Source organism: Centrocercus urophasianus, unplaced genomic scaffold, assembly GCF_019232065.1.
Source record: "Centrocercus urophasianus isolate 14NV4802_14NV808 unplaced genomic scaffold, USGS_Curo_1.0 seq_5, whole genome shotgun sequence".
In the NCBI taxonomy this organism is placed as follows: Eukaryota; Metazoa; Chordata; class Aves; order Galliformes; family Phasianidae; genus Centrocercus; species Centrocercus urophasianus.
In genome coordinates, this window is record NW_024885088.1 from 9,484,488 (window position 1) to 9,511,003 (window position 26,516).

A 26,516-nucleotide genomic window follows, 5' to 3' on the forward strand; every position below is an offset into this window, starting at 1 on the left:
CTTTAAAATGTGAAAAAAACTTGATGTCAAAATAAACATCCAATAGCAAGAACAGTGGCATCCTATACAGGATACATCCACATTAAAATAACACATCAAAAATTACATGTCTATTACAGGCTTAAACAAGGAATGAAATGAGCTTATTTTGAAATAAAGTGTCACTGTAATTTTACTTTAAGCATGGCATAAGACGAAGGCAAGGAGAAATGGATACTTCAGAGCTATTGAGAGGGTAAAAGAAGCTAAGAGCCAGAAGGAACCTGCAGTGCAGGCAGTTTTTGAAGACAGTGTATACCAGGATGATCTTAGAAAAGGAGGTACAAATAAGACACATGAACATTTCTGGAATCTTACAGTGCTCCACAGTGACAACTACAGGTAGAAAACTGTTTTAGCAAATTCCTGGGACTGTTCCAGGAATTTGAGCAAGTCTGTACTAAGGCCCCCAGATTATCTAAGAGGAAAGATAAAAATGCTGCTACTCTGACCATATGCCAATGCCTGTACCTGTACTTTTTTTTTTTTTTTTTTTTTTTTTTTGCTATAAGGATAATAAAATCTGGTTTAACTAATATTCTTATTAGAAAAACCTCTAATCACAAATTAAGTTTTTCTATGATGAAGTCACAAGTCTCATTAGGTCCTAACAATATTGATTACCCTTGCTGTTGAAAATGCATGGCTTATTTCCAGGCTGAATTTGACGATCTTCATCTTCCAGTCTTGGCATTTAGCTGCAACTTGGCTAAGAAAAACTACTAGCAGATTTCTGGTTGGGCTGTAGGTTCTTACAGATGGTGACCATGGCACCTCTTGGCTTTTATTCTAGCTTCAGCCACTCAGACAGAACAGAATAAATTAGCCAAGAACATAGCTGAGTTTTGTCCCCTGCAATACGATTGGAAACAATTCTTCTACAGGCTACAAACTTGCCTTGAAATGGAGAAGTATGTCTGAGCAGCCAAGGTCCTTTGCCTCAAGATACTTATATCCCTTTCACAATAACAGACATATGATGCAATGGTTACTGTGCTAGATGATGGTCATAGAGCACAAAAAAGCCTGGTGAAAGATACATACCAGCCTCTTCTCTGTCAGTACTGCAGAGAAACTGGCAGAATGAAGGACAAGATAATTTTAAAAGGGTCTAGTACTTGTCCAACTTAAAAACTTTCTTCTGAACATTCTCAAAAATGCCAAGTTGTGTGTATACATATATAAATAGACACAGACATACATGTAGATAAGTGCATGCATGTTGGCGTATGCATACATATCATATGCGTATGAGTACATGAAAAAAACACACTCTTTTTTTTTCTTTTTTTAATTGGAGCCTAAGGTATGAGCAATAGTTCATACATAAAAAAAATATTTTATCAGCCTTCTACTCCAAGTTAGGGAATGTAGATATACACCTAATCATTCTAGTTCTTCTCAAAGATAATCTGCAACATTCTAACAAGCTCTCTTTCTGATTTTCTTTCTGCAGCAATAGCACATACCTAGGCTATGCTAGGAGAGACATATTAGCTATTGGATATGATAGCTAGGGTGAGAAGACCTCAGAATTGCATTCCTATACAGCAGTGTTACTGAAAATTCTACATTAATTTCAAATATAAGAAATCATTGTTCCTTGGACTAATTTCAGAGAAGTATTTCAAGTTGTTTCATTCACTTATAAATAATGACAAAAAGCCAGAGGTCTGCTACCAATGTAATTTAAGTTTGTAAGGCTAAACTTGTTTAATTTAATTCACTGTAGTTTATTCAGAAATAGAAACGTTTCCTTGATGCACTATATTTAATGCATACATTGTCTTTGATAGTCATCTTAATGTTTCTGGTGCTTTCTATGATTGTAGCATTTAGTGATCATTATTGTATAAACAGCATTAAGATGCTTAGTCTTCACATCACTGTTTAAAACCAACTTCTAGCTATTTACATATGGTTTGAGAGAGAACTGACAACTTTTTTTCTCTCTCTACAATGACAGTTTAACATATGGCTTTACAAGAATTAATTTATGAAAACAGAAGATATTTAGAACATTACCAGAAAAATACTGTAAAAACATGAACAATAGGTTTACAACTGTATTGTTAAGTATTCATTGTTTATCAATAGTCTTCAAAATTGACAAAAATAGAGTAGGTATATCAACAAAGTAAATTTCTGTAGTCTGGAAGCAGTTGCCATCTATGTATGAAACTGGCATGTAGTATCTAGACAAAGATCAGTAAGCTGTTTGTCCTATACTTAATATAATAATTCTGAAGTCTTGCCACTGAGAGGACCTCTGGGAAGTCTTGATTCTAATAAGGCAGTTTAGGATGATCCTTTTTCCCTTCAGACACTTTCTCAAAGTTCCCATGCCAAGCTGCAGATGTTCTGAACTTTCAGTGTTGTCACAGAAAGTGAACAAGATCTTATTCATAAATTGGAACATTCATAAACTGGGAATGGAGACAGGAATATTTAGGAGAAATGCATCTCCCAATAGAGGCAAGGCTGAAAGGGAGGCAGTGGCCCTTTCAAGACTCTCATGCAGCATTTTTTTGCTATTCACTTTCTGCAGTTTTAATCTGATGTATATTTTGCATCCTGGGGCATCACTGGCCTGTGCAGAAGACTCAGAGATCCTGCTACAGAGCATAGAAAAATGTAATACTGCTATGTAGGCAATGTCTAACTACATCATTTTGTATCTTTTTCTGGATACTACATGCCAGTTTCATGCATATATACAAAATATTTCTATATTTCTGATTTTCTGTAAGTGCATCAACAGCAAGAAGAGGGCAAGGGGGAATCTCCATCCCTTGTTGGACTCTGAGGGCAACACAGTTACCAAAGATCAGGATAAGGCTGAGGTACATAATGCCTTCCTTAGTCTTTAGTAGTAAGACTAGTTCCTTCCAGGGCACACAGCCCCTTGCACCGCTAGATAGGGCTGGGGAACAGAGTAGGCCCTGCATGATCCACTATGAGATGGTTTTGGACCTGCTCCAAAAGCTGGATGCTCAAAAGTCCATGAGAACAGGTAGATTGCACCCTAGAGTGCCGAGGGAGCCGGCAGATGGGGTTGTCGAACCACTCTCCATCACTCTTCGTCAGTCCTGGCAAACCAGGGATGTCCCAGTGAACTAGAGTAAATGTAACACCCATCTTCAAAAACAGCCAGAAAGATGATCCTGGTAGCTACAGACCTATAAGTGTCATCTTGGTGTTGGGGAAGGTTATGGAACAGATAATCTCAGGAGTCATCATGGACCAATTAAAGGTCAACCAAGGCATCAGCCCAGTCAGCACGGGTTTATGAATAGCAGATCCTGTTTGACAAACCTGATTTCATTTTATGACAAGGTGACCTGCTTAGTGAATGAAGGTAAGGCTGTCAATGTGGTCTACCTGGACTTCAGTAAAGCCTTTGACACTGTCCCCCACAACATCCTCATGGAGGAGATAGCTTTCCATGGTTTGGATGGGCATATACTCTGCTGGGTGAAACACTGGCTGGATGGCCAGGCCCAAAGAATTGTGGTCAATGGAGTTAAATCCAGTTGGCACTGGTCACAAACTGTGTCCTCCAGGGCTCAGTACTATTCAACATCTTTATTAATGATCTTGATGAGGGGATTGAGTGCATCTTCAGTAAGTTTGCAGACGACACCAAATTGGGAAGAAGTGTTGATCTGCCTGAGGGGAAAAAGGCACTGCAGAGGGACCTGGATAGATTGCATCAATGGGCCAAAGTTAACTGTATGAGTTTCAATAGGTCCAAGTGTTGGGTCCTGCATTTTGGTCACAACCAAACCAGAGGCAACCCTACAGGCTTGAGGAAAAGTGGTTAGAAAGTTGCCTGATGGAAAGGTACCTTGGTGTACTGATGGACAGTCGGCTGAATAAGAGTCAGCAATGTGCCCAGGTGCCAGAAAGGCCAAGGGCATCCTGGCTTGTATCAAGAGTGGTGTGGTGAGTAGGACTAGGGAAGTAATCCTGCCCCTGTACTGGGCATTGGTGAGGCCTCACCTCAAGTACTGTGTTCAGTTTTGGCCACCTCAGTACAGAAAGGCCACTGATGTGCCTTGGAGCAGGTCCAAAGTAGGGCATCAAGGCTTGTAAAGGGCTTGGAGAATATGCCCTACGAGGAGAGACTGAAGGAACTGGGCCTATTCAGTATGGAGAAGAGGAGGCTGAGGGGAGACCTTATTGCTCTCTTCCAATATCTGAAAAGTGCTTGCAGCAAGATGGGAGTTTGTTTCTTCTCACTGGTGACAGGACAAGGGGAAACGGCCTTAAGCTGTGCCAGGTAAGTTTATGTTGGATATCAGGAGACACTTCTTTACAGAAAGGGTTATTAAGCACTGGACTAGGCTCCCCAGGGAGGTGGTTGAGTCACTATCCCTGGATGTGTTCATATTACTCTGTCCACAGAACCACTCATTTCACTGACACAGTCATTCTACTTCTATTTATTCTCACTCGCCTCTTCACATTGCCATGTTATTCATCAGCTCTCGTCAAGTATTCATCTTAGGCTGGAATCTCTCACAGATAGGGATGGTATTTTCACTTGTGTTTTTATAAAATGTTTGGTTTGCTTCCAAAGTCTGTTAGAATAAATTTGTGATCGTATCGTGACTACTGCCTTTCTTCTCAGTTAAGCTCATAGTGGTATAAAGAACAAAGAAGAAAGACCAAGGTGTTAATTTTAGTCTAAAAAAAGTAGTCAGTAAATTTGTTCTGAAGTGGTGCAAATAAAAAGCTAGACATCACAGGCACTTCAAGGTTAAGAATAGCAAAATATTACTTTCGCTTTCTCCAGTGACAAACATAATATTTCAGGAAAAAGAAATAAAGGGAGATATGACCCAAATTAGAATTTAAAGTTAAAATGTTTGTTTTCAAGTGTTTTTAATTACCATGAACCATAAGTCCAATGGTCCAATTATTCAATTCTTTACAAAACTTTTAAAAACACATTTAATAACAGAATTTGGAAACTCCTTATTCTCTAGAAGTCGAACTAAGTTGAACTAAGATATTTCACTAAAATCAAAACTTAAATAAATATATATTTATAAATTAAGCCACATTTTCCAGTGTCGTTGGGCTTCAGTTCTACTATTTTTTGGAAAATATCTGTTCTCATTGTTCTTCCAACACAGAAACAACAGATGTCTGTAGAAGGGAAATGTTGTAGCATTAACCCTTCTGTTAATACTTATTCATGCCATAAAGTGCTATGGAAAAAACTTTAACTGGTAATGGAAGCTTCCACATAGTACCTACCCACTGGCATTGAACATACAATAAAGTATTTTAGTTTATCTGATCCTGCAAATAAGGTTTGAAATAATTACTGTCAGTGCTTTATTGTGTACTGCGTTGAATGCATTCCACCTAATCAACAGCTGCTGGTGAAACAAGTAGTTCAAGATGAGAAGAGGAAATGAGTTGAAAACTAAAGTCTCCTGTGTGAAACCCTGGTCAGATCTCACTGGTGTAGTACCATATCCTTGCATTCCTTGCAGATTTGTGGAAGACTTTCTTGCTTCTGACAAGATCTTACAAAGGTGGATATAGCATGGCCCTAAGCAGCATTAATTTTAATATTTTTATCTGGACGAAAATATGAGGCATTAGGTAATGCTGTTCAAATGTATCAATTGTTTCATGATGTTTGTTTGGCTGAAAAGAATGTATGATAAAGTGAGAAAGAAGAAGCTGTGAAAAACTAAAAACTTTCTCCCAGAATTATGTACATACAGTACCAACATACTGAGCAAAAATCCAGCTTTTGCAAATACAGTCATATTTTCTCAGAAAATGTTAATCAGTAAGAATAAAGCGGTAGCCTCTGTACCACCCCAGAGAATTTGTCTGTATTTGTATAGAGAAGTGTGAGAAACACATTAAAAAGTCAACTTCATGCTACAGTAAAAAAAGATCTTGTACGTATTTATAATATCCAAATTCATAGAAGCATAGAATATCCAGAATTAGAAGGAACACAAAAGGACTGTTAGGCCCACACACAGGACCACTCAAAATTCAAACTGTTTGCCAAGACCGATGTCCAAAAACTTCTCAAACTGCAGCCTACTTGCTACTGCAATCACTGTACTAGGGAACATGTTCCAATGCCAACCACATTCTCAGAGAAGAATGCTTTTCTAACATTCAACCTGACACAAGATATGCATTAATTTTATGAAATTGAAGATAATTGGCTCCAAAATTGAACCCTGGGGAATCCCAGTTGTGAAAGGCCACCAGCCAATATAATCCCATTTAATATAACCCTTTGAGCTCATTTTGTCAGCCAATTACTATAATTGTTGTTGTAATAATAATAATACCCACTGTATTATGCAGTTAAGTTACAATCAAAAAGATCAACACAGTGGAAAGGTGATAGAGGAGCATAACAGCAAAGGGACTAGTGCAGATAGAATGGTGTTACAAAGGAAAAGTGTTCCCCCGTCTCCAAAGATCTAAGCTTGCAGAAAAGATCTCTAATCAGAGCTCTTTATCCAGTTGACCCTTAAGGCAGTCAACACTTAAGTGAGGTCTAAGAGAGGTGGAGCTAGGATCCACCCCTTCCAGTTGCACAAGTGAAGCCTGGGGTTGCTGTGACCAAAGTTTAAGGACCAGCACTTGGTCTTGTTGAAGCCTTTGGCCTCAGCCTATCGATCCAGCCTATCCAAACCTCTCTGAAGGGCCTTCCTACCCTCGCACAGATCAACACTCCCTACCAACTTGATAGGAATTTGATCTGCAACTTTCATCTGCAAACTTTCTGAAGGTACTCAATCCCCTCATCCAGATCATAAATAAAGATAGATGGTTGGACTAGATGATCTTATAAGTTGTTTCCAACCTTGTGATTCTATGATTCTATGATATTAAATAGGATGGGTCCCAATACAGATCCCTGGGGAACACCACTCATGACTGGACACCAGCTGGATTTAATTCCATTCATCACCACCCTCTAGGCCTGGCTCTCCAGCCAGTTCTTTACCCAGCAGAGTGTACTTGTCCAACCAATTGAACTGCCAGCTTCCTCAGGAGAATACTGTGAAAGATAGTGCCAAAGATTTTGCCGAAGTCTAGCTAGTATATGTCACCAGCCTTTCCCTAATCCATTAGTCTAGTCACTGTGTTATAGAAAGAGAGAAGGTTGGTCAAGCAGAACTGGCCTTTCACGAACCCATGCTGGCTGGGCCTAATCCCCTGGTTGTCCTGCACATGCCATGTGATTTCATTCAAGATGATCCATTCCATGACTTTCTCTGGCACTGAGGTCAGGCTGGAGTTCCCTAGATCGTCCTTCCAACCCTTCTTATAGATGAAAGTCACATTTGCAAGCCTCCAGTCCTATGGGACTTCTCCAGTTGATCAGGTGGAAAGTGGCTTAGCAATCACATCCATCAACTCCCTCAGCATCCTTGTGGATCCCATCTGGTCCCATGGACTTATAACAGTCTGATGGAGTAGAAGGTCTCCGTCTCCACCTGAATTGTGGGGGGTTTATTCTCTTCCTCATCCTAAATTTCCAGATCAGGGAGTAGAGTACCCTGGTCTGACTATTAAAGACAGACGTAAAGAACCTCAGCCTTTTCCTTATCCTCTGTGGTCACATTCCTCGAATTGCCCATCCCTTCTTCCACCAGGGGCAGACTCTCTTTTTCTCCTGGAGTCTTTGTAAAATTCCCAGTTCATCCATGCCAGTCTTCTTCCTGGCTCATTTTAGGATGCTCATGGACAGCCTGCCTCTTTGCCTTTAAGACTTCCTTCTTGAGGAGTGTCCACCCTTTGCCTATCTGGTCTGACTCCCTACCAGTGTCATGAGTAGTTCAAAGTCTGCCCTCCAGAAGTCCAAAGTAGCAGTTTTGCTGCCTTTCCGTCTTGACTTCCAGGAATTCACCAAGAATTGAGAACTCTCCCATTTCATGGTCACTCTGTCAAAGACAGCTCCTGACCTCCAAATCTCTTACCAGTCCTTCTCTGTGAACAGCAGGTCCAGTGGGCACCTTCCTGGCAGGCTTTTTTTTACCAGCTGTGTTGGAGAGTTATCTTCCACAAATTCTAGAAACCTCCTAGACTGCTTCCTCTGTGCTAGATTATATTCCCAGCATACATCAGGGAAATTGAAGTTCCTTATGACAACAAGGGCTAGCAATCATGCAACTTCTACCAGCTACTCATAGAATATCTCATCTCTTTCATCCCGATTAGGCAGCCTATAACAGACACCTTCAGGATGTCAGCCCTGTTGGCCTTCTTCCAGTTCTTACCCATAAAGACTCAACATTATCATTGTCATTCCCAAGCTCAATAACATCTAAATATTCTCTAGCATAGAGAGCCACACCAACACTCCTCCTTCCTAGGATATCTCTTCCAAACAGCTTATAGCCATCCATCATAGCATTCCAGTTTGGGAGTGATCCCAACATGTTTCAGTAAAGGTAACTAAGTTACAATTTGCCTACCATATGGTGGCTTCCAGCTCCTTCAGTTTGTTGTCCATGTTGCATGCCTTAACATAAATGCATCTCAGCTGAGCCATTTGCCTCACCTCCAGCCCTAGCCCTATTCCTTCAGACTTTTCTTCAGCAAACCTCATTTTATCCCCTTCCTCCCTCATACATAGCTTAAAGCACTATCAAATAGTCCTACCAGCTCCTCAGCTAGGATCAGTTTCTTCCTTTGAGACAGGTGAGACTCATATGGAGGTATCAGGCCTGGTGCTGAGTAAACCACTCCATGGTCAAAAAAGCCAAAATTCCTGCAGTGACACCAGCCTCTTAGCCACATTTTTATCACATGGGTTTTCCTGGTTCTCTCAATATTCCTTGCTGTCACTAAAGGCATAGAGGAAAACACCACCTGTACTTCTGCTCCATCAGCTGACCTCCTTGATCCCCTAAAGAATAATCAAAGAGTAGAACTAGACTAAAAAGTTTTTTAGTCATGTCTTTGACCAAGGTCAAAGGAAGGCAGCACAATTGTCTACAAGTAGAGTCTGATTAACAAATTGAGCCCTCTTTTCCTCTCGGAAGGGAGTTGCCTACAATTATCCTTCTTATGCATAGAATGTCATGTAAGCAATGCACCATCAGTGCAGTTTTGACCAGAATGTGTTAAAGCCTAATTTTTTCCCACTGGGAGCTTACTCTTCCTTCATACCTGCCTCCTGCTTGGCATTTTACTGCTCTGTCTCACCAGAATGCTGTACATGGGACCCAGACTGCTTAGTCAAAGCTTTTTCTTCCTTAACTCTGTTGTCAACTGATAATTATACTCATTTTGAAAATAATGGGACATTTACCCAATGGCACTATTTATAAAAGCAGCCACTTTAATCACTTGCAATTTCTGTCCACCAAATACTCAAATCAAGAGCTGAAAACAGAAAAGAAAAAAAAAAAGTAGCATGACTAGTAATGCTGGAAGACAGCATCTCACATTATATCTCATAGATTTCTGCAAATTCAAATGGAGTGTTAGTATGCCTACTTGCTGCTTACTTCCTAAATTTTCTATAGTCAAAGAATAGCAGGCAGTGTCTCCTATGTTGGATCTCTCTAGGTTCTCTAAGAAATACTTTTCTTTTATTTTTATGAGGTATCTAAAGCAGTGAGACAACACAGACTTCCCTCATTCTTTAGTTTCTACAAAGAGGAGCACTGGCCAGAAAAGATAAAGGCCAAGGCATCCTCAAAACTGCTTATTTGAGAAGAGTTCATTCTTTCAGTCCTTAAAAAGAGAAACTTTAGAAATTCCTTTTGTAAAGTCACATCTGGCCAGATTTTCAAGAGCTCTCCGCTCCCAAAAGGTTTTATGATTCTCAGTGGGCGATATAGTCTATTAAACACTTTTGAAAATATAGTCATATATAAAATTAAAATGAATTGAATTCAGTGTATTCTTTGGCCTGTATTCCTGACAGCTGTGATCAGACAGTTATATTTCAAGCTTGTGGATCCATCAGCAGCATCCCTCCCTGAGAACAGCCTAAATGTAGGCCCTCTTTAGGGTCTTTAGTAGGAATGCACTCTACAACAGCTGATCTAGTAAGCAGCTACCTCTGCTATCTACCTGGGTTCCACTAAGAGCAGCACAGTTTTCCTGGTGGTTACTCAAGGTTTCTCTTCCTTATAATAATGCAGTCAAAATATTTGGTTGGCTTGGCAGTGAAATGCTTTGGCGCGCTGTACAGATTCCAATTATTTCTACTCTGAAAGAGATCATAATCCTCAGTGAATTTAAATTGCATACTGCTACATTATTTTAGCGGGCCACTCCTAAGGACTGTTTCATATTTATCTTGAGTGCTTACAAAGCAGCATCCTGTCTGTTTAAACCTGCAAAACAGGAAACCTGAAAAAACTTGGTTGTCATAAACTTAGAACCCTCCAGATTTTCCGAGTAGTTTTGCCAAGGTTCATTGTTTAAATTACATCTGACTGGCTCAGTTTTATTTTTGCTTGCCTGAAATTTCTACCTCCAATACTTTCACCAAAAGTTATCCAGGGATTTAAAGAAATCTCTTAACCTCAGAATGGTCATTTTTCCTACCAAGCAGATATGATTGCAGCTGGCTGATCCACTTCCACTCAGAATTCAATCTGCCATTAAGTATTATACAAAAGTTGATAGCTTTCCTTAAAAACATCCAGCAGTTGGACTGGTTTCTCAAAACCCTGATGGGTCAACTGAGCAGCTAGGAACTCTTTCAACAGATGCCTTCAGGTGAATAACAGATAGAAGAACTATGTTCCTCCAGCATTTTGACTCTCTTTCAGCCTTAAATTCATTTGATTTGTCTAACAGCTTCTTCGGTAAAGAAAAATATTCAGACGAATGGAATTGACTTATTAGATTGACAACTGTGACTGTATGGGAACTGTTTAGTCATGGTCTGAACAACAGATTGATCACCTGAGGCAAGGACTGAGTCAGCCATGAGAGCACAGGTGAAGGCAATTAATTTGTGAGACCAGAAAGGGTGAAGCCTGGCTCCATCTCTCCTACACCCTATTTAAAGGCTGACTGCCGTTGGAGAAGAATGTCTTTCTGGAGATCTCTTCCTTTTGAGTTTTTTTTATTGTGAGCCTAGGACATACGTGATCATTTCATTTATTTTTTGATTGTCTCTTTCCACCACAATAATCTTTCTAACTATAAACCTGTAAAATACCATCCTAACCACACCACTCTTCCAACTGTATATTTGTTAATTGTACAGTGACATTTAGTTACTTTAGGCACTATAGCTACACATGCAACTGGAATGTATTCAATGCATCCTTTTTTTTCTACTACAGTTTCTCCAAAACTCAGCCTTAAGTTGGCTCTGGAGAGTTGCAGCAGGACTTCCAGAATGACTCTGGAGCAATGACTTAACTTATGCTTTATACAGAAAAACTGTAAACATTTGTCTAAAAACTACAGAATCTAGCCCAAAGTTTAACACAGTGAAACTTGTTATATTTTATGACACACAGATCTTGGGGGGAAAAAAAGTTCAATAGAATCTTTATTTGTCCACCTCAAGCAACTAGCAATAAACGAATACATTAATTAGATTTTTGTTTAAAATTGTAACAATGTGCAGATAGAGTCAGCAATTCTAATATTTGCAAGAGAATTAAAAATTCACTTCTAACAATTCACGAACTGCACAAACTGTTACTGGACTCCTATTTGTATTGAATTGCCGCATCAGAATCTAGCAGAGTAAGAGGACTTAATATTTGGCAATATCTTAGGAACAAGAAACTTTGGTCAAATCTTAAACATGCTATTGAAATAGCTTAAAACTACAAATGATTTGGTTGAAATTGCAATGAAATCCTCTTGTTCCATCAATTGACTAAGCTAGAACTCATGTCTAGAAAAATCCTGAACTCTGTAAACTTTATAAAATTTAGGAAAAAACAATTCTGTGTTGCTCTTTTAAAAGATGTGGAAAACACAGAAAACATACTTCAACTCTCAAAGTTCTTCAGTACATCGTAATTTACTAATTGATTCCCTTTGTTTCTACAAGTTTATCTTATCCCAGTAAGGAATAATATTTATAGGTTATTTTTTATTTATCACATGCAACATATTTGCTGTCAATATTGTTTTGAGAATAGCAGGCCATTCCTCTAGTTTTGTTGTGATCTTCATGATATCTAGTACTATAACTCACAAGCTTGAAATTATATTTCCTTAAGAACACTACAATTTGCTACGCTGCCAGTTAATTGATAACAGATCCAGTGAAAGGAAAACAATAGCAATAGCTTCCTTATGGTTAAAACTAATAAAAATAAGAGTTATTTGAAATTGTTTTGTTTGCTTTATCTATAAGTTAAGGCCACATATTCCACATTTCTATATTTGATAATTTTGCCCTTAAACTACTGCCAAAGAAGATCATATTGGCTTTAATTTTCATACTATTAAGAATCATTTTTTCAAGATAAAATATCTCCTTTCATGAAATGGTGTTTTGCATGGTATTTGTAAGTTATCCTTCAGAAAAGCATAAGTAATGAAACAGTTACAATAAATAATAATCTCCAATAAATAAAACAACTTTTTTGTATGTTAGCAACTGTGTGGGAGGATTGATAAGGTAGCATATCTGATCATTGTCACAGATCCATTACCTCAAAAGGCCTGGTAAAACTTCTTTTCTGATACCTTTAAATATGTGTTGCATGCACCAGGACAAAAAGTGTAAAATTAATATCAGAATAATTGTTCTACAAAAAATTCGAACATAAAAAGACTCTTTCCTTACACAGTGTATTTTGAAACACCTTAAACCTGAAATTTCAAAATTTTGATAAATCATTGTAGGGAGCTGTTAGGTCACAACTTCAACTGGTGAATGAGCACCTGGTGAAGGGGTGTAGCTGGCCTAGGGAGCACAGGCAAATTGTTTGCATCTGTGCTCCGCATGTGATCAGAAGGGGTGGATCCAAGGTGGAGCCACCCTGGGTTCATATAAGGGCCAGCCAGAGATGCAAGAACATCTTTTGAACCTAGGTTATTCCCTGGGTTGCTGTACAGTTGAAGATCCCCTTCACCAGCTGGATGAGTTCAACTCATCTGTGTGTGTGCAACTATTGGCTTACCTGTGAATACTTTCCTTGGTGTTGTCAAGATCCTATTAGAAGCAATTTTGCATATTCATAAGTAGATCAATTATGAATATGTAAAATAGATTTTTTTTTCTGTATTTTGTTACATTGTTCATCTCCTTGAAGTACTTATGTCTTAAATCTGTAGGCAGAAATTAACCAACACTTTTTAAGGAATTCCCAAGTAGGATGGATTTCTTCTATGAGAAATGTTGTGTGGTACACTTTTATTGCAATTCTCATTTGCAGCTTTGAATAAGGCAATCTTTTAATAGGGATCTTTCATTGCTTTCCACTGATGTACAATTACCAGGGGAAAAAAACGTATTGTTTTTCTGTCTCTTTGAAAGATTCCCTTATTTTGTTATTTAAGTTGCTTGAACATTCAGTTTATCAGAACAATCAATACTACAAATTTCAGCTCTAAAGTGAAAAATTCTACCAAGCTGTTTCTGAACTTCAAACTATTAGCAATTATTCCATAAGTAAACATGGGGTCTCTTCCTCCTTAATTTGTATGATTCCCAGGTGACATCAATAAAAATGATTTGAATGGTCAATTAAGAATTCAAGTTTACCTATTTCATGAAATACCACAATGTGAAAGATCTTCCAAACAGCTTGCCATCCTATTTCAAAATCAAGTGTATCACAAAAGTTAACGGATCAGCAGGCAAGTGTCTTTTTCAGTTAAATGTGATAATAGCTAAAAAAGTTGAGCAGTTTCAACTGGCTTCTTCATCTTTTCAGGGAGCAGATACCCAAAGAAGTTTAAGGTAAATGTATTTAAAAATGCAGACACGTTTGCTGCATGCATTAATATAATATTGTAATCATCTTGGCAACTATCTTAATTTAATGTTGTTTCCACAAGCTATTTATGTAAATTTGTCCTAAATGTAGGCTTCTGTTTTAACATTGGAGATCAATAGCATACAATTTTCCCTATAAGCATGGTCAACGGAAGGTAAAAAATGTACTCAGATACAGGAGTTTATAACCAGACACAGGAAAGGGAAAATACTCTAGTTTTCCTTATTCAAGCATTGGCATTAAATCAAAATCCAGCAGTCTTCAGGAGTCTTATTATTTAATCTGAGACCACTATAAATCTGTAATCTGTTATAGTCTTTCACTGGACACAATACGATTGTAAGTCAGTAACTGCAGACTTTATTACTTATTTTGGAGAAAATGATTGCTATGGAGTTAGCATGTGTCCAACAGCCCAGGTAGTGGACGTGATTATTGCATGATCAACTGCTGACTTCCACACTTGGAAGGAAGGCTATTGCCTTGAGCAACCAGAGATGCATGAAAGCAGAATGAAGAATTAAAAAAAAAAAAGTTCAGAGGTAGTAGTGGGTGCTCCCTCCACTGAGCAGCAGCAGTACAGGTCAACAAGACATCACTGATCAGCCTGCAGCCCCCTTCAAACCAGCAAGATATCACTGGGCTCCTAATGGTAACTGTCTCTACATCATAACCTGTTTACTAGGATTCCTGATTGTTGACCTCCCCATCTTCCCTGCATTCCTTAACTGCTTAGAACCTGTAATAAACCATTTGGTGAACATTTGGACTCATTTGGTGTCTTAATCTTGTTCTGGGTATACATGTTGAACCATCTCCTCCAACAACTGGAGTAAGGCATCCACTCACTTTAATAGGAAGATCTGCATCACTTTTGTAAATAAGCAGCTTAGGCTTCAGTTAGATAAAGCTCATAATTATATCTGTACTCAGGACACTGAATGAAATTGTACTAAACATGAGATTTCCGCAAAAACTCAATTTATTGCTGTAAAACTAGTCACATTCTTGCCAGAACAGAGGGACAAATATACTGGAAAAACACAAGTAGTATCACAGGAATATACATCTAAGTAAACTCTAATTTAGTATTCTCAAGAGTATAATTTTAGCATCATAATTGTCCTGAAAGCATCAGCTGTGGAACAGCAGACTTCTGATTTCATTTTAAGTAAGTAATTAGAAGTTTTAGCCACTAGTGTCAGAGCTGTCATGGTTTTATGATTTTTTTTATCTGTATTTTGCATCGTAACATGATATACTGCACTGGGAGTTAAAAGAATTAATGCTTTGGTTCTGTAGATAGTCCTGGGTACCTGGTTCTCAGAAGACAACTACATACCCCAGAGGACTTTGCATAGTTCTGTTTGTTTTCTCTTCAGAGGGAAAGATAAAACTGCTCGTAGATCATAAGACATCCCTCCTTTTTTCAACCTTCCAACACATCTGTGCTCCAGGCCATATCGGCTCAAGTTACTCAGAGTAAGGCCTTTGGTTTTCAAACATTCTCATTTTATTTATTAACTTCATTTGTTATTATATAGTACTATGATGTGTTGTTATCTTGCATTCCAATGTCACATTTAGTAAGTTAATTTATTTCTCTGCAGATGGTTGCCACTGTTTTGTTTTTAGGCCCATCTCCCTACCCTTTTCCTTTTCCCGGGAGATGGGTCCACTGATTCCTCCATCCCACTAGTCACAGAACCAGGCCAAAACAGTCCATAAACTGTTGACAAACATACAGCAAATTACAGCTGTTTACCAGCTATGTGCAAAATGAATGACTTAGTTATACTAGTTCTCAAAATATATTTAGGCAAGAAATTCATAGAGATCTATGTCATGGCATGACAGTGAATGAAGATACAATGAAACTGAGACTTCACAGGCATCTGTGTACTCACATAAAATGAGGAAATCTTTAACTGCAGAGAGACCTCTATTTGATGAAAAGCCCAGTACTAGGGGATGTCCATTACTAATATCCAAAATGATGAAATTACTAAGCCAGAGATCTCATGGAAGCCTATGCCTTAATATCAAGAAATCATGCAAAAGCTACCTTTTTGTAAGTCTTACAATGGGTAAAACATACAACTATTCAAAGGCAGAGAAATAAAGGATTAAAATCTCAAAAAATAAGGTGGAATGGCTATTCTAGTATTCAGTACTCATCATATTCAATGTCTAACTTTTCAGGATCTTCTAAAGTGAAAAGCACTGGTACATCTGTGGGTTAAAATTAAGGAACAGACCAATAAAGGACATGTAGTGGTAATGGTCTTCTACAGGCTGTCTGGTCAAGGGGAGATTGTTGACAAAGCCTTCTTCTGCTACAAGAGGCATTACACTCACAGGCTCTCATCCTGATGCGTGATTTCAACCATCTAGATATCTGGTGACAATAGCTTCTTTGCTCAGGTATTGGACAGACCAACAAGAAGTGAGGTTTTGCTAGACGTGGTGCTAACCAACATCATTAAAGAGGTTAAGACCAGAGACAGCCTAGGCTGTTGAGTAAGAGAAAAAATACGCTGCAACTTACTTCATTTGTATTTTCTGTATTCATGTTTTTGTTTTTCAGCTTTTTCTGCAGCAGTTTGGTTTCATACTCCGGTCTTGGATGCTCCTAAAAAAAAAAAAAAAAAAAAAAAAAAAGGGTGAATAAAGAGAATAAACATTAATAAACATTATGATCAGGAAATGTCTAAGACTAGTAAGGAGTACTTCAAATCAACATGAGGTAATCAACACCATTATATAGACAATTTTACGTTTGGAAGTCTCTCTAAAGTTGTTTGAAAGGGAGGGACCAGGAGTGTTGATTGGCTGAAGATTGACACGGGAGCAAATCAAACCAGCTTGATACAGGAAATATAAAGATGATACTGTTTCATCCTGTGAACACATACAAGCTAGCCTCCCCCTGCTGCTTCTTGTCCACTGACTTAAATTTGCAAGGCCTGAAAGGCAGGAATAAAGGAAGTCCTGCTGAGATCCCAAAGCCAGAAGCTGTCACTCCAAAAGTAGCTCAGTCACTTCAGACTAAATGTAAGAGTTTGTACTGTTGCATTTAGTTACTGTCAACTGAACAACACAACCTCCTATAACCCATCTCTACCGAATATCAACACCTGAAACCAAGACATCACTGATCAGGGAGCAGTGAACTGCTCTGCTTTGCTGTATTTGTATACCTGTCTGTCTGTGTTTCCTTGTTTTCTATTTTTTCTCTTCATCTTCTTTTATTTTTTTACTCTTTGTAGTAGCCATTGCCTAAAATTGTCTTACCTGTAAAGCTTATTGATCGTAATTAGCAAATTAGCCAATTTTACTTTCAAGTAGCTGTTGTTGTTAGTTGTTGTTAAGAAAGCTTTTGATAACTAACTGCTGTCTATTATTCGAGTCCTGAATGACTTCATCACTGTAGTGACCCCTGCTGACTAAAGGAGGTGTGACTCAGGAGGTAGAAAAAAATTCACTTCCCTCTAAACCCACCGTGTGTTACAAGACAAGAAAAAAGAAAATTACTCCAGATCACTTGTTCACAATTAAACCATGTAGATGAGTCAGTGCCACATCTCCTTTTGGACTAGGGGAATCACTACCTAGTGCTGTGGGATATGTTACGGGATGCAGAGTGAAGGAAAAAAAAGGACAGCATCCTTTCAATATAAAATTTGGGAAGAACAAAGGGGGTCTGCAGAAAACAAGATAAAGAAAAAGCTGAGAAGAATATGGTCTTCTGCCACTCAAACTAGCTAAAAACATAGTCTAATCATATCTAAATGTTAAAAGCTAAACTCTGGGATGCAAGCTAAGTGAGGAAAACTGAAGTGTGCTGAATGATTGCAGAGATTATGTGAGAAAAATATCCACTGCTCAGAGCCCTTTCTGAAATGACAGTGTATCATGACTAAAAAAAAACAAACACTGCTGTATCCCCTTCTGACCGTGACTACCACAATCACATACATTTCAGATCTGTATCATTGGTCATGTAAACTACTCTTACTATAGTTTTTTTTATATGTTTATCAGCCTAGTAAAAAAAGTAATATTTTTTTCATAAATCTGAAACAAGAGAATAAGAGTACTTTGGAAAAAATGAAATAATAATCTTGATGGGTAATAGGACACAGGTTGCTTGGAAATTTAGAAGTACTCTTGGGCGATATACACACTGTTCATTCTCTCCTAATTTGCAACATCTCGAGGATTCTCTGTTGCACCCTAATTCATAGACACTCTGATCCAGTGTTATTCATCTTGATCATTGATTGGTCCTGACACGTAGAACAGATATGTGAACACACTGACATCTAAATGACTGTCTTAAATTAGCATTTCCATGTCTTTTTTACCTGTATGAAGAGATCATTTGTATATCTGCCTTAAAAGGCAGTCCCACGATTGATATTTGCTTTCTACCAATCCCTGGGAATCTAGTAATGTGGTAGGCTTGCAGGAAGTTTTTCTCTAACATCCAAGTAGAAATGTGACTCTGAAACTCTACTATATATATTTGGTATTATATATTGTATTATAATGTATTATATTATTATATATTATATTATGCATTATATTTATATAAAATTATACATATATCCTATATTATGGTAGTATATCAAACAAATCTAAAGTAAACTCTAGCACTGTAGCTTGTTTTACACTTCAAATTTCATATACTATTCAGATTAATAAAATATATTCAAGAAGAAATCAAGAAAGGGTACCAATTGATCTACATTCAGTGGATCTCTGCTTTGAAAGTGCAAATATCACTTAACATCACAGAATCACAGAATTACAGAACGGCCAGGGTTGGAAGGGACCTCAAGGATCATGAATCTCCAACCCCCTTGCCACATGCAGGGCCACCAACCTCCACTTTTAATGCTAAACCAGGCTGCCCAGGGCCCCATCCAACCTGGCCTTGAATACCTCCAAGGATGGGGCATCCACAACCTCTCTGGACAGCCTGTTCCAGCACCTCACCACTCTCTGGGTAAAGAATTTCCCCCTGATGTCCGACCTAAGGATCACAGAGTCCTTTTGCACTACTTACGCTTCACATAAAAATCAACATCACAGTTAATGAAGCTCAGGAATCACTATAGCAATTCTTTTCAATTGCCAGTTGTTTTTTTTTTTAGTGTTCACATTTGGTCAAGTTATGTTTAATTTTCCTAGTAACTATTTCAATGTCCTTTAACTGCATTTCACACTTACATCTGGATCAGAACAGTTTATCTATTTTCTCTGAATCTGCCAAGTTATCTTACCCTTGAATAAGAGACTACAGGACCTCCTGGAATGCAGGTGTCTATATATTTTTTTATGAGAGTACCTAATGAAACAATACTTTATAATACAGATCTAGAGATATTTGAACTAAATTTTGATTATATATACATGGATATAAAGGAAAAGTTCAACTCTCTGCTGTAAAAATAGCAGGATTCAGAATCAGTTCTTGTTTGAAAATGGGAAGAGTTCTACAATTAGGACAATGAGCCAGAAATAGCTGCTATGACTTGAAGAAGTCCAAATACACATATAAGGATAAATATGAATCCTATGATGCTGGAAGTGTACCAGTACAGCTTTCAGACATTTACTGAAAACCAAGCTAGCCAAGGTACTTGGAGGCCAAATGAGTGATCAGAGTAAAAAAAAAGATGATTCCAATCCTCTAAAACAAAAAGCCAAATTACAAAATTTTTACTCAGACAAAACCCATATGGATGTCAGTGGGAATTTTCCCTGAGAATGATCTCTGGCATTTGCCTCAAACACAGTGTATTTGTCCACTATATATTGCTAATTAAAGTTATGCATGTAATGATCCAGTACAAGAATATCTAAAGAAAATTTGAATCTAAAGAAAATCCTGAATTTCTCTGTGATTTAGAAAGAAAGTGATAACAGAATTCTACAAAATGTTCATGACAAATGCATTTGAGCAGCTAATTAAAAATAGAAAAACATCCCAGATTAACAGGCCAAAAAGAAAGTCAGCACACTGCTTTGGTTTTAATCCTTAAGGAAAGTCTAAGAAAAAATGAGAACCCATTCAACAGCCTTGTCCTAATTTGTTGAATGCAAGCAGAGCGGAAAAGTGGTAAACACTGATTAAAAAGAAGGTATTCACAAATATTCACTGAAAAAATTGCTGAAATTATACAACTGATGCTCCAAGATGGAAACTTGGAATGAGTAGAACAAAGAGCCTTGATGTTCTCCATTGCAAAAGGGTTAACTATTACAAATCAAGGGTTAAAAACCCCCTATTATTTCTGATGATGACATAGTGGGAAGTTGGAAGGGAATAGAAGGAAAAGATTATATTTTACACCAAAGACCCATTTAGACTGTATTAGTAATGGGATGCTCATCCAAGGAAGATTTATTTTTTATCTCAACATTTGTGAACAGATCATCATCGGTAGATGCTCACAGTCTTTTTAGACCAAATTACTAGTCCAATAAACTCATTTATGAAAAATTAATACACAAGTTTAAATAAGCTTGAATACCATTATTGTAAGTCTAGAAATGTTGAAAGTTAATGAACAAGCACAAGGTCTTCTAAAGTAACACAAATAGAATCCTTAGAGTTGGTAGGGACATTTAGAGGTTATCTAGTCCTGCTCCCCTGCAGTGAACAGAGACGTGCCTAGCTAAATCAGGTTGTCCAGGGCTTGACCCAGCCTTCTCTTGACAGTCTCCAGGGACAGGGCATCAACTACATCTCTAGGCAACCTGTTGCAGTGCCTCACTACCCTTGCTGTAAAAGACTTTTTCCTTATGGACAACCTAATTCTACCCTCTTTGAGCTTGAAGCCATTTCCTATTGTTCTATCACCACAGACCCTGGTAAAGAGTCTGTCCTCTTCTTTTTTCTAGCTCCCTTTAGGTACTGAAAGGATGCTATGAGGTCACCTCGGAGCCTCCTCTTCTCCAGTATGAACAGCACCAGATATTTCAGCCTGTCTTCATAGGAGCGGTGTTCCATTTCTTAGATCATTTTTGTGGCTCTTCTCTTAACATGCTCCAACAGGTCCATGTATCTCCTGTAATGAGGGCTCCACAGTACACCAGGTGAGGCTTCACCAGTGCAAAGTAGAGGGGCAGGTTCACCTTCTTCAACCTGTTGGCCATGCTTCTTTTGATGCAGACAAGGATACTTCCTGGGCTTTCTGGGCTGTAAAGGCACATTGCTGGCTCATGTACAGCTTCCCATCCACCAGTACCCCCAGATCCTTTTCGGTAGGGTTGCACTCAATTCTTTCATCCTACAGATTGTACTGGTAGCGAAGGTTGCCTTGACTTAGGTGCAAGATCTTTCATTTAGATTTGTTGAACCTCATGAGATTCATCTGGGCCCACTATTCAAGCCTGCCTAGAACCCTCTGAATGGGATTCCATCCCTCTGGTGTGTCAATCACATCCCACTGCTTGGTGTCATCAGCAAACTTGCTGAGGGTGCACTCAGCCCCACTGTCATCAATGTCACTGATGAAGATATTAAAGATTATTGGTAGCACTGACCCCTGGGGGACACCACTCATCACTGACCTCCATCTACACAATGAGCCATTGACCACTGCTCTTTAGACTCAATCCTGCAGTCAGTTCTTCGTCCACTGAACAGTCCACCCATCAAATCCATATCTTTCCAATCTGGAGAGAAAGATGTTGTGGAGTACTGTGTTGAAGGCCTTATGAAGTCCAGATAGTGGCTCTTCACTGGTCCACTGATGCAATGACACCATCATAAAAAGGCCACTTGGTTGATCAGACAGGATTTGCCCTTGGTGAAGCCACGCTTGTTCTCTCATATCACCTCTATATCTTCCATGTGCCTTATCATAAATTCCAGGAGGAACTGCTCCATGATTTTTCCTGGCACGTAGGTGGGACTGATGGTGGATTCCCAGGATCATCCTTTTTACCCTTCTTAAAAATGGGTCTAAAGTTTCCTTTTTTTCAGTCACCAGGGACTTCACCTATTGCCATGATTTTCCTAATATCATTGAGAGTGGCTTGGCGACTACATCAGCTAATTCCCTCAGGATTCTGGGTTGCATGTCACTGGGACCCATAGACTTATGGATGTTCAGATTCCTTATGTGGTCATGAACCTGATCTTCTCTTACAGTGGGACGGACATTGCATCCCTGATCCCCTCCTATCAAACCAAATATTTGGAAGCTGTGTGGCAAGAAGTTATCAGAGAAGACTGAAGCAAAACTGTTGTTAATTCTTCTTCTTGTCTGTTGTTACCAGCTTGCCTGTGTCACTCATTGGGCAGATTACGCTTTTCTAGACTGTTCTTTTCTGATTGAGGTACCTGTAGAAGCCTTTCTTGTTCTTCTTGGCATCCCCTGCCAAATATAGTTCAAACTGGGCATTGGCTTTCCTGATCTCATTCCTACACATCCCAGCAGCTTTCTCATAGTCTTCCCACGATACCTGTCCCTGTTTCCACTGCCTGTGCATTTTCTTCTTGCTCTTCAGTTTGACCAGCAGGTCCCAGTTCAGCCACACCAGCCTCTTGTTTTCTGTCCTGACTTGCTACACCTGGAAATATAGAGCTCTTGTGTGCTGAGGAAAGCTTCTTTAAAGATCTGCCAGCTCCACTCTGCATATGAGAACAGTTTCCAGGGGGTTTTGTTGACTAACTCCCTGAAGAGCTAGATGTTAGCTTCCCTGAAATTTAGCATTCTAATTCTACTCTTTGCCTGTTTCATATCCCTCTGGAGCTTGAACTCAATAGTGGCATGGTCACTACAGCCCAGACAGCCTCCTATCCTGTTGTTACCGATCTATTGATCATTTGCTGCGGTGAACAGCAGGTCCAGTATTACCCCTCTGGGATTATTCAATTATTCGACTCAGGAAGTTATCCTCAATGTATTTCAGGAACCCCTTGGCTTGCCTACAGGTCTCCATGCTACTTTTCCAGCAGATATCTGGCTGGTTGAAGTCTGCCAGAAGGATGAGCGCTTGCAGTCACAATGCCTCCTATACCTGGAGGTAGAAGGCCTCATCAACAAGCTCTGACTGATCTGGTGGCCTGTATTAGAAACCAATCACAAGTCTCCCTTTGCCACCTCGGTCTCTATCTGTGATCCACTGGCTTTCAACTTGCTTGTGACTATTGTTCAGCGACGGCTCTTCACATTCTATTCCTTTCCCAATGTAGATAGCAACACCTCCTCCCCTCCTTACTTGCCTGTCAATTCTGAACAGCTTGTAACTGTCAATAGCCACTCTACGGTCATGGGAATCATCCCACCAGGTTTCAATGATGGCAACTATACCGTGGTTTTCTAGTAGCATAGTCGCTTCCAGCTCCTCTGTTTATTTTCCAAGCTGCATGCATTGGTGTAGATGCACTTCAGCTGGGCAGCTAGTCTTGTCACTTCCTTAAAGAACAACTCTTTTATTCCTTTTAAATATTTCCCCATTGCCCTTTCCTATTTCCCCCAGCAGATTCATCATCTTAAGGCATATGTGCTGCAGTGTTGCCAGCAACTCTCAAGGCAATGGATCCTTTAAAAATAAAGCAATCATATAAAAATAATTTTAAAAAATATTATGTATATTGTGGAAATGTGTATTTTATATAGATAAGCAGATATAATGCATTGTAAATCAAGACCATAGTATTTTTGAACCATATATCTGTATGTGACTGTAAGGCTTGCTCCAAAAGCAATGATTTCTATTTTATTATGTTGACCCACAGTGTCACAGGGGGATGTTGATGGTATGGCAGTAGAGGATGAACCTTTCTACCAATATTCTGTTGCATTTTATTGCCATGAAACAAATACCAGCAGAGAAGTAGTCTGATAAAATGATGTCTGACATGGGAGTATGTCTGAAGCAAAGATATAGAGTTCGAATTTCTTCATACAGAAAAGAACCCATTGACATTCAGTGATGCTTGATGAATGTTTATGGAGACCAAACAGTGGACATGCGTGCAGTGAGGTGGTAGATGGTGCATTTCAGCAGTAGCAACAATGACATGAAAGATAAGCCATGTCCCAGATGACCATGCACTGTTGTCACATTACAAAATGAAGAATATCTCTATCAGCTATTCCATGCAAATCAGTAGATTATGACCATGGAACTGTGTATGGAGCTGAATATCAGCTTCAGTGCACTGGAAACAATGACAGTATTGGAATAGGAACAGATATAAGTTTGCACCAGGTGGGCCCCACAAATACTCACACGGGAACAGAAATAGCTCAAGATGCAGCCTTTAGTAGGTAAAATGATGTGCACTGTCTTTTGGGAAAGTAAGAGGGAGATTCTTCTGAGTTTCCAGGAACCCTGAAAAACCATCAGTTCTACTCACTTTACTGTGATTATGACTAAGCTGAAGGCTCGAATATCCAGAATCAGGCTTGGGACAATCATCCTCTTGCAATAAAAAAATGCCAGGCTCAGTGCTGATTTGAAGACATGGGAGCATATTGGCAATCTTGTCTGGACTGCCCTACCCCACCCACCATGATCTGGATTTAGCTCCTGACTTCCATTTGTGCTCACCAATGAAAGATGGACTGCAGGGGCAACATTTTCTTAGCAGGTGAGAAACAGTGGATCACATCCATTGGTGCAGATTTTTACAAGTGTGCCATACATAGCTAATGATGGTGACTATGTTGAAAAATAGTTTCGTAGCTGATAATTTGCTTTATCAAATAGTGTCATTGTGCTCTTTGTATCTGTTGTAATTTCCATGGAAATAAATAGGAGGCAATACTTTCAGAGTTTTCCATGTATTTTGTACTACGTGTATTTTGAAATGTACCCGCAGATTTTTAAGTGCCCTTAAACTGGAGCCAAAAAACATATGCTGCCATTGCAATATCAAAATACCATGCTTTGTAGGAAACTGTGGTAGAATACAGTACCATTTATTTCTCACTATTACATTTGATCCAAATGTAACCCATTGAAATACTTTTGTTTGTAACAAGAATTTTAAGTTTGAAGCCAGATGCCACTCTAATTGTGTTATGGGAACTTATGTTTTAAATTATTTGTTCTACTGCATGAGAAATCTCCACTGAAACAAACATTGCAAACATATCATAAAAAAAAAAAAAAAAAAAAAAAAAAAAAAAAAAACCAGCCACAAAGCTGCATTTCCAAACCTTTGTGAACTTTTTAAGTTGAACTATGATCCAGTTTGGAGCATTGGCTCATAACTAATATGAAGAGGTACAGATCCTACAGCTAATCTGAACTGAAAATCTGTTTTTGAACATAAATATTTTTTTCCAGGTTTCATTAATTTGTTTCAGCTATACAAATGCCTCTTGTAAAAGGAGCATGGCCAAAAGAACACAGTCAAGGGAGGTTAACCTCACCTACTCTGCCTTGGTGAGGCCACATCCAGAGTGCTGTGTCCAGTTCTGGGTTCCCCAGTTCAAGAAAAACAGGGAAGTGCTCGAGAGAGACCAGACAAAGATTACAAAAATAATTAGGGGCCTGGAGCATTTTTCTTATGAGGAAAGGCTAATAGACCTGGGACTGCTGAGACTGAAGAAGAGAAGACTGAGAGGAGATCTTACCAAAATTTCTCACAAATATTTAAAGAGCAAGTGTCAAGAAATGGTGCCACGTTTTTTTTCAGTGATGCTCAAGGACAGAACAAGGGGGGTAAGGGACACAAACTGGAACACACAGGAAATTACTGTGTAACTTGCTGTAGGGAACATGCTTAAGAAAGGGGGTTTACTAGATTATCTCCAGAGGTCTCTTCCAACCCTTGTGTGATTCTTCCCTTCTTCTGCTCAATGCCCTTTAAAAACTCATATCATTTATTTGTTGCCTCACTACAAACACTGCCCAGTTTATTTCTGGAATTACTTTCCTGCAGCTTTAGTCAGTAGATTCAGACCACAGATGAGATGCCAGAATTGATAGCAAGAATGTACAGATGGCATTTCTATCTACAGACAGCAGAGAACTGTTGAGCTATTGAGGTCTAAGAAAGCTCCTTCCCCTTATTCTGTAGAAGGTACAATGGAATCAGAATATCTAATTCTCAGATTTCTTTGAAAATCTCATTTCAAGACATTTACCTTAACACACTCATATTTGAACATGTTATGGTAAGCATACAATCAAATATGTTGAGAATTCCATTATTGTATAAGGTACTATTAGTTAACAAAGTACAGATCACAAGTTTTTTACATAAACCTACACAAACAAATGCCAAAATTGCTTTGTACTGCAGAGTACAAAGGCTGGCTTTATCAGTATTCCGTATCATAATATCATGTGACAGGCTGTTGGGTGCAGAAAACACAGTGCACTGTGGAGCGGTGCTTTTTGTTTATTTCTAGCAGTCTCGCATGAGTTCTGAGTTTCCAAAGAGAAGATACATCTGATTGTCCAAAGGAAAGATATATTAGGATGTACTGCATTTTCTAGGAACTTTCTGATTCTGAGTGACAGGGGAAGAGCTCTCTGGTATCTTTCCAGGAAGTAAGGGAT

At 38.8% G+C, this 26,516-nt stretch overlaps 1 protein-coding gene across 1 annotated transcript in view; it reads right to left on the reverse strand.

The window, feature by feature from the left end:
• The window catches only part of ANO2 (anoctamin 2), a 170,494-nt gene that overhangs the window by 56,290 nt on the left and 87,688 nt on the right, over window positions 1-26,516 (reverse strand). Inside the window, exons 13-14 of the mRNA XM_042835091.1 lie at window positions 16,513-16,608; window positions 1,568-1,582 (exon numbers count right to left, since the gene is read on the reverse strand). Of these exons, the coding sequence (XP_042691025.1) occupies window positions 1,568-1,582; window positions 16,513-16,608 (111 nt within the window). The remainder of the gene's footprint in view (window positions 1-1,567; window positions 1,583-16,512; window positions 16,609-26,516) is intronic.